At 39.7% G+C, this 13425-nt stretch overlaps 2 protein-coding genes across 11 annotated transcripts in view; one reads left to right on the top strand and one right to left on the bottom strand.

Annotated features, from left to right (window-relative positions):
- Positions 1-11483, bottom strand: part of ARL6IP6 (ARF like GTPase 6 interacting protein 6) — a 154240-nt gene extending 142757 nt beyond the window's left edge. Inside the window, exons 1-3 of one of the 3 annotated variants that reach the window (XM_087860818.1) lie at positions 11012-11483; positions 9355-9408; positions 445-577 (exon numbers count right to left, since the gene is read on the bottom strand). In XM_087860818.1, the coding sequence (XP_087716944.1) occupies positions 445-577; positions 9355-9408; positions 11012-11411 (587 nt within the window). In that variant the 5' untranslated portion in view covers positions 11412-11483. The remainder of the gene's footprint in view (positions 1-444; positions 578-9354; positions 9409-11011) is intronic. The other 2 variants (XM_045781858.2, XM_045781848.2) reach the window with 2 other exon arrangements.
- A 935-nt stretch (positions 11484-12418) lies between these two features.
- Positions 12419-13425, top strand: part of PRPF40A (pre-mRNA processing factor 40A) — a 54262-nt gene continuing 53255 nt past the window's right edge. For 3 of the 8 annotated variants that reach the window (XM_045781788.2, XM_045781781.2, XM_045781775.2), the window contains exon 1: positions 12425-12814. In XM_045781788.2, the coding sequence (XP_045637744.2) occupies positions 12605-12814 (210 nt within the window). In that variant the 5' untranslated portion in view covers positions 12425-12604. Of the gene's footprint in view, positions 12815-13425 lie in introns of all 8 variants that reach the window. The other 5 variants (XM_045781804.2, XM_045781797.2, XM_045781812.2 and 2 more) reach the window with 3 other exon arrangements.

The following is a 13425-nucleotide window of genomic DNA, read 5'->3' as shown; positions in this document are numbered from 1 at the left end:
CTTAAAAATTGGGTGTCATAAACGCTTGCTAATTATTACACAAAACTGAAATCTAAGGAGAAGTCCAATCCAATTATTAAATTGATATAAATCTGACCATTTATACATGCATTTAGTAAAATTTTCACATTGCTGATATAAATTTAGCCTTCATAAACTGTTTAAATCAAATTCCATCCCAAAAGGACAAATAGCAAAGTTTCTTACTTTTTAGATCATTTCTTGAATTTCATTTTTTAAAAAACATTGCATTATCTAAGTAAGGAGTTTAAAATATTCTCCATTTATCTAAAGACTGACCCAAACTGAAAACCTAAGTCATTTATATTTTATAGAGGCAGGGACCTCAACATGTTATCTTCCATATAGGCAGCCTCTTGCTCCTATCTGTTTTAGCATTTCAAAAGAGTTGGAATGGGTTAAAAAAGAAAGAGGAATACTTACTTGAACTTGGCAGGTGAAAGAGGAGTAGGAGGAAACATTCCTGGTTCAAAAGAGTCAAAATAAGTCACCGTCCAAGAAAAGCTACAGCAGGAGAATCCAGCAGACAGAGATATTATAAGTAGAGTCCAGAATCCTTAATGGGAAAGAGAGGAGGAAAACGTTAATTATTAACACCAAACGTTAAATTAAACCAGTATCTTCATGTTCAAAAGATCATGTGTATTTCTGAACTTCTGAATTGCATGTAGGTAACATAAGAGATTTGAGCTTAGTACAAGCAAACCCATGCAAATATACAAAATACTAAAGCACAATTAGAAGTCATATCATTTAGGGGCACCTGGGTGGCTCAGTGGGTTAAGTGTCTGCCTTCAGCTCAGGTAATGATCCCAGGGTCCCAGGATTGAGCCCCATATCAGGCTCCTCACTCAGCAGGGAGTCTGCCTCTCCATCTGCCTCTCCCCCAGCAAATGCTCTCTCTCTCAAATAAATAAATAAAAATTTTTAATAAAAAAATAAGTCATATCATTTTTTTGTGTGTTTATATATATTTATTTATTTTATTTTATTTTTTTTAATAATGATTTTTTATTATATTATGTCACCATACAGCATATCATTTAATATCTTAACATTTCAATTATAAGTTAATAAAATAAAATATTTTAAATAATTATAAATAACATTTTTAATAGTTTAATATTTCAATTATTTAACATGGGTAAAAGGGTACAAATTCAACTGAAGAATATAACTTATCTTCAGCTTTATAAAATTCAACTATAGGAAAAATGGTTAAAATACTTCACTGTTAGAATGTCTTGACATTTTTCATTTACTTTATGAATCACAGCTTGCAATCTTTTATTACCTAAAGTGATTCCTTTCTTTCCATACCATGCACTTTTGACATAAGAATTAATATTATGGTGTCTACTCTTCATAGCTTTCCTATAAACATTATAAACCTAATCTGATTCTTTAATTTTCCTCAGTATATGAACAAAAGTTAACTCCCAATTTACAAATGGGTTGGGACCCCAGGTTCTAGTTTCAGACAGAGTGGAAGACTGCAGGATTTTCTCAAAGAAATCTTAAGTCAAAAGCATCGTATTATAATGGACTCAAGGAAGGGGTAAAAGATTGAGAAAAGGAAAAATGAGGGAAATGAACAAAGTGAGAATAGAGGGAATAAATTAATTTGACGGTTTTTAGATACATAGTCAAACTGCCTCCTCAAGAGAGTTTACTAAGCCAAGACCACTGATGAGTGTGTGTCATAGGTCTCAGTAGCACCGGGAGGGAGGGAGGGACGGTTGAGACCACAGTTGAGAATGACTTACGAATTACCAAATTTCCTGGCTGCACAAAACGCACAACCAAGATGCCTTTTAGCAAGAAGTAGTTAAGAAATACGTGCATCGGTCTGTTTGTAAACCATACAAAGCCCAGTAACAGACTGATAACAGCTAAAAGACAAACTCAGAGCAATGAAGCATTAAGAAACACTGTGACAATGTATTTTTTGAAAGATTAACCTTAATTTTTTCTCACTACTTTCCTTTCCTTCACCCCCTTCTAAAGAGATAATGGGCTGTGTATTCACTGCCCCAGAAGGATGTGAGGAGAAATAGCCCCAGTGTCTCTTTGGTTTTTATGTTGCAAAACGATTAAGGAAACTAGGATAGATACAAGCAAAAGGAGGGTAGACCAACAAAAAGTATCTTGAATAGACAGCAAGGATAATGAGTTGCTTGGGATACAGATAAAATGTTTGTGTAAAACAGGGAGAAAGAAAGTGAGGGCTTAATGCACAGGTGAGAAAGATTTCTCCTTGTTTGAAGAAAGTGGTGTGTCTGTTTGCCCTTGTGTATATATATGGAGATGAGGGGTAGTACTGTTGGGGCTTCCTGGCAGAGCCATGGAGAGGCCACAAAACAGTACAGAGGGATTATAGCTATATACAGTATCTTGGCAGATGGGCCCAAAGCCAAGCCTACAGATGTCTCTTCCCTAAGTGGGGCACAGAAAGAGCAGATGGTGATGTGGCTGTAAAAGTGTGACACCTGAAAGGCCATCCTGACCAGAAAGCAAGATGTTTCAGGAGTACTCACCTAAGCAAATGTTTTGAGGACTAGATTGCACCCCACCCCAATGTCCTGGCCCAGTGTCAGACTTTAGAACCTTAACCCAACCTGGGACTAGGTAGACAGAACCTCAGCAGAGAATGAGGTACAACCTTTCTGCCAACACAGTGAGATAGGGGACCAAAATAAAAATTATAAGTGTACTTAATGTACAGCTACAACTTAAGGACAGTTAACTCTGCCAAATAGCTATTACTTGTTATTTTTTAGAAGAATACTGCTAAAGGGGAGAAAATAACTGACAAGTTTATGCTAAGTTTAATATCATATAATAAAGTCTGCAGAACAAAGATAGTCATTATGAAAAACCAACTATCTGTTTGGGGACTGTTGTGGAATGATGGAAACTTCTAACTACCTAAAAAAAAGTGAGAAAGACACAAAATAACAGATTAAAAAAGTAACAAACTGTGAGGCTCTCTAGAGCCCATCAAGCTTTCTCATTCAGGTTCTTTAACAGAACACCTGTCAAAATAAATACAAGAATATTCTTGAGTTTTCAAAACTGAACACTATTCCATAATCTAAGTGTTTGCCTCACTTTGGGCTTTTTTATTTTATATTCACTTTGAACTGATCAACAGTTACCACTATAAAAGTCAATTCACAATGAAGGTCTAAAAAAGTACAGTGTAATATCGTGGTCTAAAAGTGCTTATGCTTCAGAGAGTAACTCAATTTGTTTGTGAAGAAGCAGAAAAGCCATACAAGTTGGCAACTAGCAACAACTAAGTCTGTAACAAGTCCCTTCCTCTAGAATCCTGAAGCTAAAAACTTGACAACTAATGTTATGTAACCCCACTTTATCAAGAGTTAACATAATTTGTAAATAGTATAAAAGCATATAAAAGTTAAAGTCCTCCTACCTCAATTCACCAATTCCACTCCTAAAAGCAATCAGTTAAGTTTGTTGTGCATCTTTTCTAAAAATTATGGTTATCTAAGTAACGTAGGTATTTGTGTGTGTGTGTGTATATATATATATATATTCCATTTTCCACAAATGGAATTCTCACTAGAAAAACTGTTCTGCATTTAACTTTTCTCACATAACAATACTGGAGACCTTTCTTATCAGTACACATAGCCATAATTCTATTGCATATTTTTAAGATTCCACCATTTTTTAAGATTTATTTATTCAAGAGAGGGAGAGAGAATAGGGAGAAAGAATTTGAGATACAGAAAAGATCATTAAAATCTCATAATGTATCTTAGATTTATAAAAGGATCCAACAGACCAATATTTCAAGATTAACTAAGCTTTATTTCATCAAAAACATAACTCAACTTTAATCTCTGGAAGATGCCCCAAGAAAGAATAAAAGTCACAAAATATCCATTTTTACAAATAGTATTGCTCAAGACAATTGAAGATGGGTCCAATAGATCTTGACATTATATTGAGCATTAAAGCATGAAGCCAATTAAGTGACTTTGAGTAGGTAAGGATAGGTTCTAAGATCTTGTAATTTCAAAAAAATAAAATTTGCAGAGTTTTGTTGTTGTTGATTTTGTCAGGTTTGGGAACTACTAGATCAGTGGTTCTCATGAACTAGGAGCATCAGTATCACCTAGAAACTTATTAAAAATGCTGAATTTGTGGGCTCCATCCCACACCTACTGAATCAGGAACTCTAGAGCAGGCGAAGTCTAGTAAAATAAGTTTTACATCTTCCAGGTAATTCTAATGCCAGCTAAAGTTTTACTTCATTAGTCTAAGAAACATCCCCCCAGATCACCAATTTCTTGAGATTTAGAGGTCCCAATGTGTGCTTCTCATCACTGCTTCTATGTATTAGGGGAGACCTGCAATGATTTTATGACTAATTATTTGGCTGAACGATGATAATTCCTGCTAATAACCCACACTGTTTCTGCCTTACTATTGTGCCTAAACTATCTCGTGACATAAAAATTCTAATTGTTATGAATTTTGGTTCAGGAGATAATTTATATGGATGAATGCAGGACGGTTGGTAATACTAGGTGAAATAACACATGCAAAAAATTAACAAAGTTTGGAATACTGTACAAGTTAAAAGTATTATTAATTGCTGCATGTGTTACTTATATTTTTCTAAATTTAAATTTGTGCTTTTCTTTAAACAAAGTTTTTCTTATTGAGAGTTAGTCATTCATTATAGAAAATAGACAATAAAAAGAAATAGAACCTGCAATTCTAAAACCTAGGTAAATTATTTAAATTTTGGTTGTATCCTCCCAGTCCTTTTGGGCTTTCGTTTTCCTCTTCTTTTTTGCCTTAGTCATCATTCTTTAACTAATGTGAATAAGCAAAACACACAATTTTACAAACACCGCCATAGAATAGGATAACATATTTGTGAAATTTTCAATGAAATATTTGAGTTACCCCACCCAGCTGCAGAGAGCACTGTATCATATCCTTAATACACAGTGGCCTCAAATTACAACGCTCATACAGTCACTGAAAACAGTTCACAGTTTCAGTCATTTTTCACTATAAGGAAGAAACTGAGTGGTTGTTTTCGACCTGTGCCTTTCTAAGAGAATGGGTCACTTCCCAACACACCCCTTCTCTTGGGAATTTTTACCAAGTTTTTAATGTTCTGTATCATGAAATTATGAGGGTAGAGTCTCGCTTATCTCTCAGCTAATAACTGAAAAACTTCAAATGAGTTGGCTTCATCTTTGATTGAACTCAGTATATACCAATCATCTCTGTAAATGTTCAGAAGCCTGTAAACTTCTCAATCCTAAAGCTGAACTAGATGGGCAGCTCAAAAACAAGAATAGCCCTTGACAATGCAAGATGCTAGATATCTGGTCTTAGCCACGAGAGGGACTTAATGTTAACTATTAACTAGTAGACGTCAAAGACTGACAAGTACCAAAAATCAAAAGCTTTTCAGACTGAAGGAACTCCATGAAGTCAATTACAATTCCTGTATGGCATACTTACAACATGTATATTAAAAGTACTAGTCCTACATTTAATTTAATGACAGTAGTCTTAGATTAAGCATTTTCTGGTAACAGCAAATCCTTCTATTTTTCTTATGTACTTATTTCAGGTTTGCCTCAAATAAAAGGTCATTTTATCACACCCAGTAGTAAGACTATGAAAAAAAAATTGCGTAAATTGGAAATAGAACTAAGTGTGTGAAAAGTTATAAAACTTGGAAAATGTGACAGATACAAAAGTCAATGTACAAACACAAAACAACTCATATGTTGTATACTAGTGCAGTCAATTTGGCCTGAGAATAACCTTTCGCAGGAAGAACTAAAATTTGATTTTAACTCGATACAATTAAGTTTTATTTATCTCCCTGAAAAACAGGCTTACAGTAGGGGATGCTTCTGTAAGACAATTACAAAAGGAAAGCCCTTCCAATGCCACCTAGGGAAGATATGGGGAGATGAGTTCCAAAACCAGGTGACAGCATCTCTCACATCTCCCTGGCTGGTCTATCTCACCAATAAAGATGAACACTGATAGCCTAATCCTATCAGCCATTAGGATCAATTAACTCCCCAAATGCACTGATACCATGCTCATCATGTACCTTTTTTTGTTTAAATTCTAAACAGAGTTTCCCATGAAGACTTCTTTTAGGCAAAGAAGACAAGAGAATGGCAGTGTTGCAGATACTGTCGAAGCTAGGTTTCTTAAGATGACATTTGTGATTATACATTATATCTTATTAGCCTGTCACTAGTCAACTTGCAAGGACTTTAACTGCACTTAAAACACACTTTTCAGGGGCCCCTGGCTGGTTCAGTTAGTAGAACATGTGACTCTCGATCTTGTGGTCCTAAGTTTGAGCCCCATGTTGGGTATAGAGGTTACTTAAAAATAAAATCTTCAAAAACAAAAAAACCCACACTTTTAAAAAATGAGATTCTCACCCTGTAAAAGTATTTCTTAAACTGTGGGGCATCAAAATCACCTATAAAAAATAAAGATTCTTGGACTCTACCCTGGGCCAAAACAAAACTTAGAGGTACTTTTTAAGAGTCCAAGTGATTCTTAAGCATACTAAAATGAGAGCTGCTGCTAAAATCTGCTTTTAATGAGCTATGCCAATCTTGGACTAGACTTAAACTGCAATAAAAAAACTCTGCAGCGTGCAAGATTTTTATTAATCTGCCTAGAAAGAGAACTCTTTCATGGGAGAGTAGTTACTATGCTTACATTATTTGATTCTAAAAACCAGCTGATTCTCAAAGAATTGAGGCAATTTGTTAACAATATTTAAATAGGAATCACTGACATATAAAGATAACAACTATGGACAATAGTGATTACAGCAAAAAGAAGCATAATAAACAAAACAATCAAACATTACATTTACCTATGAGGTACCTACCAAACAAGACAAAATAAATGCAATGAAATACAATGAAATTGGTAGAATTTAAAAAGGCTGCATTCTGCTTTTCCTGCAAATAATGCACAAATTCAACACAGTTTTTATTAAAGATTGTTTCTTCATGTGAAAACTTTTATATCAATTGTAAACAGGTAAGGATATAATTCCACAGGCATTACTTCATGGATAAGCTAATGCAGCAATCCTTCTTCATATCTAAGTTAACTCAGGATTGATTTGAATACAAGTCAAAATTTGAAAAAAAAAAAAAAAACCTGGCCTATTTTCAACAATCAGCTGTCTCAACTGGACTTTTAACCAGAGGGTAGTAGTCAACTCAAAACATTCTTCTGTAAAGAGATTATATTGTATTTTTCTCCCAAGGGAAGAGAATTCCAGCCTAGAACAAGGTAAGGGCAAGTGTTATTTCAGTAACCTCAACTTTATAGGAACTTAATCACCTAGGCACTGCTTCTCTGAGACAGGTTAAGAATTCTATCCCTTGCTAGAGAAAAGCATTTTCTATTACACGTTATAAGGAATATTTGTTATAAAGATAATTATGCCCACTTTAAAGTTATCCCCAGGAAACTGACCGAATTAGTCCACTAGATGTTGAGTATACTCTCTATTTGACCACTAAAGCATTGGTTCAAAATAAGGATTTTTGTTTTGGCATAACTATTGTTTAAGAGGGGTTTTTTTGCCATAAAGATACAGCAATTTCTCCTCACTCCTGAGATTGTTCCTGAATCTTGAAAGTGAATTCATGCCATTAGCAAACACTTACTGATCTTCATATTTGCTGTCACAGTATTAGCTATCTATCAGGCACATCTAAAAGCAATACCAGACTAACTGGAAGTGGAAAAAGAAGCAGGGCAATGACAAAGCCTTATTATATTCCTTTTGATACCGAACAAGCCGTTCCTTCAGATGACAAGTGCCACCTATGCTTTTCATTAATGCGAATGAAGTTTGCCAACTTTTAAATAGCAATGTAGAATTCATGCCTCATTCTTAAAATTCTGTTCTATTCTTGCTGCATCAAGTTGACAGATCAATAAATGCTATGGAAAGCCTCATAATCTTGGCTGTTTTTAGAGACAAACAGTGTAACAACATACACTGATAAAATGTGTAACTGTAAAGTACATTTTCTCATGCAAGAAGTTGAGAAGACCACAGAGAAGTTTTCATGGGACATCTAACTAATTTGTTTCTATAATTTGAAGATAAAGGTATCCCCTTCTGCAAAATCAGTCAGACTGTATTTTGTATCATTGTGAGGGCATTAGCCTTGAAGAGGTAGATTAAATAGGTCAGCTAAAATTGGGAGAGGGGGTGACATGCAGGATAGGAACTTAACCATTTTTTTTTTTTTCCAATTCAGAGTGACTAATCAAATAAATTCCAGCAAACAGGAGTAAAATATCCCAAACAGGTAAAGTTCTGGACACTTCAAAATCATTTTGGCAAAAAGAAAGAACTACCAGATAAATAACCTTTGAAGTTTTCACTAGTAATCTGTATGGCATTCTTTTTCTTTTTTTTTTTTTTTAAGATTTTATTTATTTATTTGACAGAGAGAGAGCGAGCACAAGCAGGGGGAGCAGAAGGGAGAGGGAGAAGCAGGGACCCTGGGATCATGACCTGAACTGAAAGCAGATGCTTAAGGACTGAGCCACCAAGGTGCCCCTCTGTATATAGAAACTCAAGTATGACTCTTAGTCATCATTAACCTGTGCAAGTATGCCCAATACTTTTTACATTTTTTAAAAAACAAGTTGCTTATAAGGAGATATAAACTTAAATTTCTCCTGAGGTCTGCTTAAGATGTCATCCTTGCTAAGTTCAGGAGAAAGTTTTTTTGTATGTTTTTAATTCCTGGGAAAAGGTATAGGGAGACTTTTCCAGAAAGTAACCAGAAAATGTTAAATAGTCTCTGGGTCTTGGGGCGCCTGGGTGGCGCTGTCGTTAAGTGTCTGCCTTCAGCTCATGGCATGATCCCAGTGTTCTGGGAGCCCCTCCTTCTCTGCTAGGAGCCTGCTTTTTCCTCTCCCACTCCCCCTGCCTGTGTTCCCTCTCTCGCTGGCTGTCTCTCTCTGTCAAATAAATAAAATCTTTAAAAAATAAAAAATAAAAAAATAGTCTCTGGGTCTTTGAAACATACAGTTGTGTTCAAATTGTATTTCTAGCATATGTGGTGTATACACATACACACCAAGTATATATAAAAAGAAAATCTAATAAAATTTACCACACACAAACACGAATAAAAAATTAAGACTGAATGAACTGCAGAAGGGATTAACTATTTTATCCAAAATTTTGTAGAGTTTAAGCATGATCCTGAAAAATAAAAATGAACTCAAAAGCAAATCAAGTGACAGTTAAGTTTATACCTAGTAGCCCAGTGTCTATGTCCTCTTCAGTCTTTAAATTCTCAGCATGTAACTCTGTAAATACAAAAAAAGGGGCTTGAGTAAAAAAGATGATTTTACAATTTGAATAGTAGCTCAAAAGCTGGATAAATATTGTGGTGCTGTGGAAAGTGCTCTGGAGTCAGAAACAAATGGGTCCAAATTCTGATTCCATTTATCAGCTATTGGACCTTCAGTATGCAAATAAAGCATGTATGAGTCAACTGCCATATATACACAAAGCTTCTTAAGCTTCTTAAGAGTTATTGTGAAAATATTTTAAGTTTATTTATTTAATCTCTACATCCAATGTGGGGCTCAAACTCAAAACCTCAAATCACATGCTCTTCCAACTGTCAGCCAGGTGCCTCAGAAAATATTTTATGTAATGCATATTACACAGCATATTAGATTCCTTTCTTCCATTCTCAAAAGTAAGCACAACTCAATGTCTTCCGCAATGGATTCCACTTGAAAAGTTTTGTGACTTAATGATATAAAGGAAATCTCTCACAGCACAAAGGAAATAACCTACAACTCTGAGATACAGTGAAAAAAAGGAGGGGAGTGAAAAAAGAATGAAACATTGGCACCCACATATTTAACATTGGTAGTTTACACCCAATATCATCGTATAAAGAGGTTCACATTCACTTTCCAACCTGTCTTGTGTATGAAAATCAAGCCTGAGTTGTTAGCTGCCATCTGCAGCCCAGTAGGAGCCTGGAAGCAATGAGGAAAAATTAAAACTGGAGTTGAGCTGATTTAATTCTATTTAGTGAAGTAAAACTAATACTTGAGTGGCAACCTGTTGGGTGCTTCTCATAGAACTAAAGTAGTTTTTGTTTTAATTTTTGTCAATAACTTGGCCACAGTCACACACGAATGAGAACTGAGATTTAAACTCTGGCCTGATTCTTTCCACTGTAACATAAATATCCAGCCATATAGTTTACAATATAAATTTTGAAAAATCTTTCATGGTACATCTCTTTCTATTCCAATCTGGCTGATATTTAAACATCACACTCAAGAAAATAAAACTAATAATCAGGGAAGTAATATGTTATCTAGCTCCTGTTATAAAACTTTACCACTACACTCGGTTGAAAACCTAATACAAAATCAAGAGGAGCTAATTATTTGATCTATAAAAGTAGAACTTTAGGCTGTGGGATGGAAATCCTCTCTTTCTGGAACTCTGTGAGTGTTCAAAGGGATCAGCGGATAGCACACCATTAACCATTTGTGGATTAAAGCCTTTGAATACGTATAGCCTATTTTAATTACACACACACACACTTTTCACCCTCTTTTAATGACTATTGTCCTACATATTGCTTAATTTTGCAAACATTTCACCCCAAGTGTTCAATGACTATATTGTTTCTTCAAGAGTACACATTTAATCAAGACCCTTTCTTAAAATGTGTCTCCTAAGCTTGGACCAGGGTCCTCCACCATTCAGAAAACAAAACAAAACAAAGGAGATGAGCAAAGAAAGGTGCCAACGAGGACTCTGGGTGAAAGACGCTACCAGCCTGCCAGCCTCTGACGGGGAGGAGAGAGATGAAAGGCAAGAGCCACGTCCAGGCTCAACTTTATTCTGGACAGACTTTCAAGGCCGGAGCTTCAGTACCTTTTACGATCAGGTAGGCGATGGCGAGGAGGAAGGCGAGGAGGATGGCGAACAGCAGGGAACAAAGAATTGAGAGGACTTGGACCGGCCACCGCCGAGCCTGGGCTCGGCCGCTCGCAACCGCAGAGAAAATGCCATTGCGCTTATCGAGTAGAACTGGAGACCCGTCCCCGTCCCGCTGGAGTAGCGAGCCCTTTCTAGGCTCCGACGACGCCCCGGCCGAGAACTCCGCCCGCAGGTCACGGGCCACTTGGTCGCATCCGTCCTCCTCATCCACTTCACCCTCACCCCAACTATCGCCCTGCGTGAAGGCGGAAAACGCCGGCCGGGAAAACGTGACAGGGGTGTCGAAACGACCGCGAACAGCAGCGGAGCGCCGCCCGCTCTCCACGAACGACATGGCGGGAAAGATCAGAAGGCCGGCGGAGGTCTAGAGACTCCCACCCGCCCCGCCCCGCGCTCGCAGCAGCCAATCCGCGGCCAAGCCCCCCCACAGCCTCCACCACCCCGCAATGGCGCGTAGGGGTGCGCAAAGGTGTGCAACTGGGCGGGGAAGGTGCAGTGGGACCTAAAGAAAGGCTGGGCGCCCCTGGGACAGCGCATGACCCCCGTTCAGCAGAAAGCAAAGGAAGCAGAGAAGTGCGCAGAAAGAGGCGAGCGGAGGCCAAAGGTAGCCAAGTCTCCTCTCCCTGCAGTGCTTCGTCCCGGCCAGAGACCTCCGCCACGGCCGCGTCACCTCGAGACAGGCGCGCGCCCCGCCAAAGCCGCCTCTTTTCGACGCCCGGTCCTAGCGCCCGCCCATACCCCTCTGATTCGCATTTTCGAACCGATATGCTTTCTCCCCTCTTCCGCTATACGCTCCTACTCCAATCTGGCTTCTTTTCCTTAAGGACGGCTCGCCGCCCCACTCCCCCCCCCCCTTAACTGCCCTTCTCTCTTTTCTTTTCGCATTGTTCTCCCCGCCCCTATCACAACTTCCCTCCACGGTGTTCGACACGCCTCCTTCCCGCCCCCTCCGCGGGCTGTCCAGCTGGTGCTTACGGAGCTGGAACCGTCTCCTGAGTCCCCCCGCTCCTCTCCTGTTCCCCGCCCCCTCCTCCTCCTCCTCCTCGAGCACCGCGCGCGCACCCCCGCGCGCGCCTGGACCCAGCCACCGCTAACGCTAGAAGCTGCTTACCCCACCCCCACCCACCCCACCCTACCCCGGGCAGCCTCAGGTTTGTGGGGCGTACGTAACTCGGGCGGAGCGGGTGAAGGTGGCAAGCCCCAACTGCCCCACCCCCTACGGGGTGAGGTGGTCTAAGCTCGGGAAGCTGGGACACGGTTGTCTTCCCTTCCCCGGGGAAAGTTGGTGGAGTTTTCCCGGCGGAGGCGCAGAAACTTCCTCCGTCCCCCTCCCCCCCCTCCATGCAGGCGACGCCGACTGAGGCTGAGGGCGAATCGCCGCAGAGCTGCGTGTCGGCAGCGCACTCTGATTGGACAGTGGGGAAGCCTGTCAGCTTATTGGCCCCGCTGATCCCGCCCCGTAGCGCAGGGCAGCCTTTAACCTTTGGCCCGAGCGGGCGTCAGCCACTCAGATCGCTTCTTGTTGGTATGTGTAGCGGCAGTGGCCGCCGGCGGAGCAGTCTGAGCCCGACGATGAGGCCGGGGACGGGAGCGGAGCGCGGAGGCCTCATGGTGAGTGAAATGGAGAGCCATCCTCCCTCGCGGGGTCCCGGGGACGGGGAGCGGAGATTGTCCGGCTCAAGCCTCTGCTCCAGCTCTTGGGTCTCTGCTGACGGCTTCCTGAGGAGACGGCCCTCGGTAAGGGATCGGTGGAGCAGGGGGAAAGCGGCACAATGAAAAACGAAGTCAGAGAGGCAGGAAGCTTTTTCCAAAAGGAGAAGAAGATAAGAGTGGACGAAGAAAGAGCTCGAGATGGTGGGCTATGTAACGAGGAAGAAAAATGGAGAGCGGGGATGCACAAAGGGAAGGATGTGGGTCCCTGGAAGTTCCCATTGGGCTTGGCCTAGACAGATGCGCGGTGGAGGTGCTGGGCCTTGGGCGGGGTGAGCGTTTTGGAGAGGTAGGCCCGCTGTAGCAGGGAGGGGGAGGCGGAAACTTGATTATATAGACTTTGAAAGAGGCTGCTAAAATCTGTTTTCGCCAGTAGTAGTGGTGTCTGCAAGGGGTACAGTTGGGAAGATTGGCAAGGGATAATTACCTGGTTTTAAGACTTGGAACAAAAGGCATACAGGTAAAGAAATAGTTGTCTTTTAAAAGGGAATTAAGATGGATGTATTAGTCGTTTGTTTTTAGGGTCTCTGAGTGATAGACCTTAGTCTGAATTTTTTTTTTTTTTGGCAGAAGTAATTTTACTTGTGTTGAAGATTCTATTAGGAAATAATATGTTCATATGTTAGGAGTTAAGTGTC

The sequence above is a fragment of the Ursus americanus genome, chromosome 1, assembly GCF_024610735.1.
Source record: "Ursus americanus isolate L20-20 chromosome 1, mUrsAme1.1.p, whole genome shotgun sequence".
Classification (NCBI taxonomy): domain Eukaryota; kingdom Metazoa; phylum Chordata; class Mammalia; order Carnivora; family Ursidae; genus Ursus; species Ursus americanus.
The sequence above is the reverse complement of the archived record's forward strand: the minus strand, read 5'-3'. Positions and strand labels throughout refer to the sequence as shown.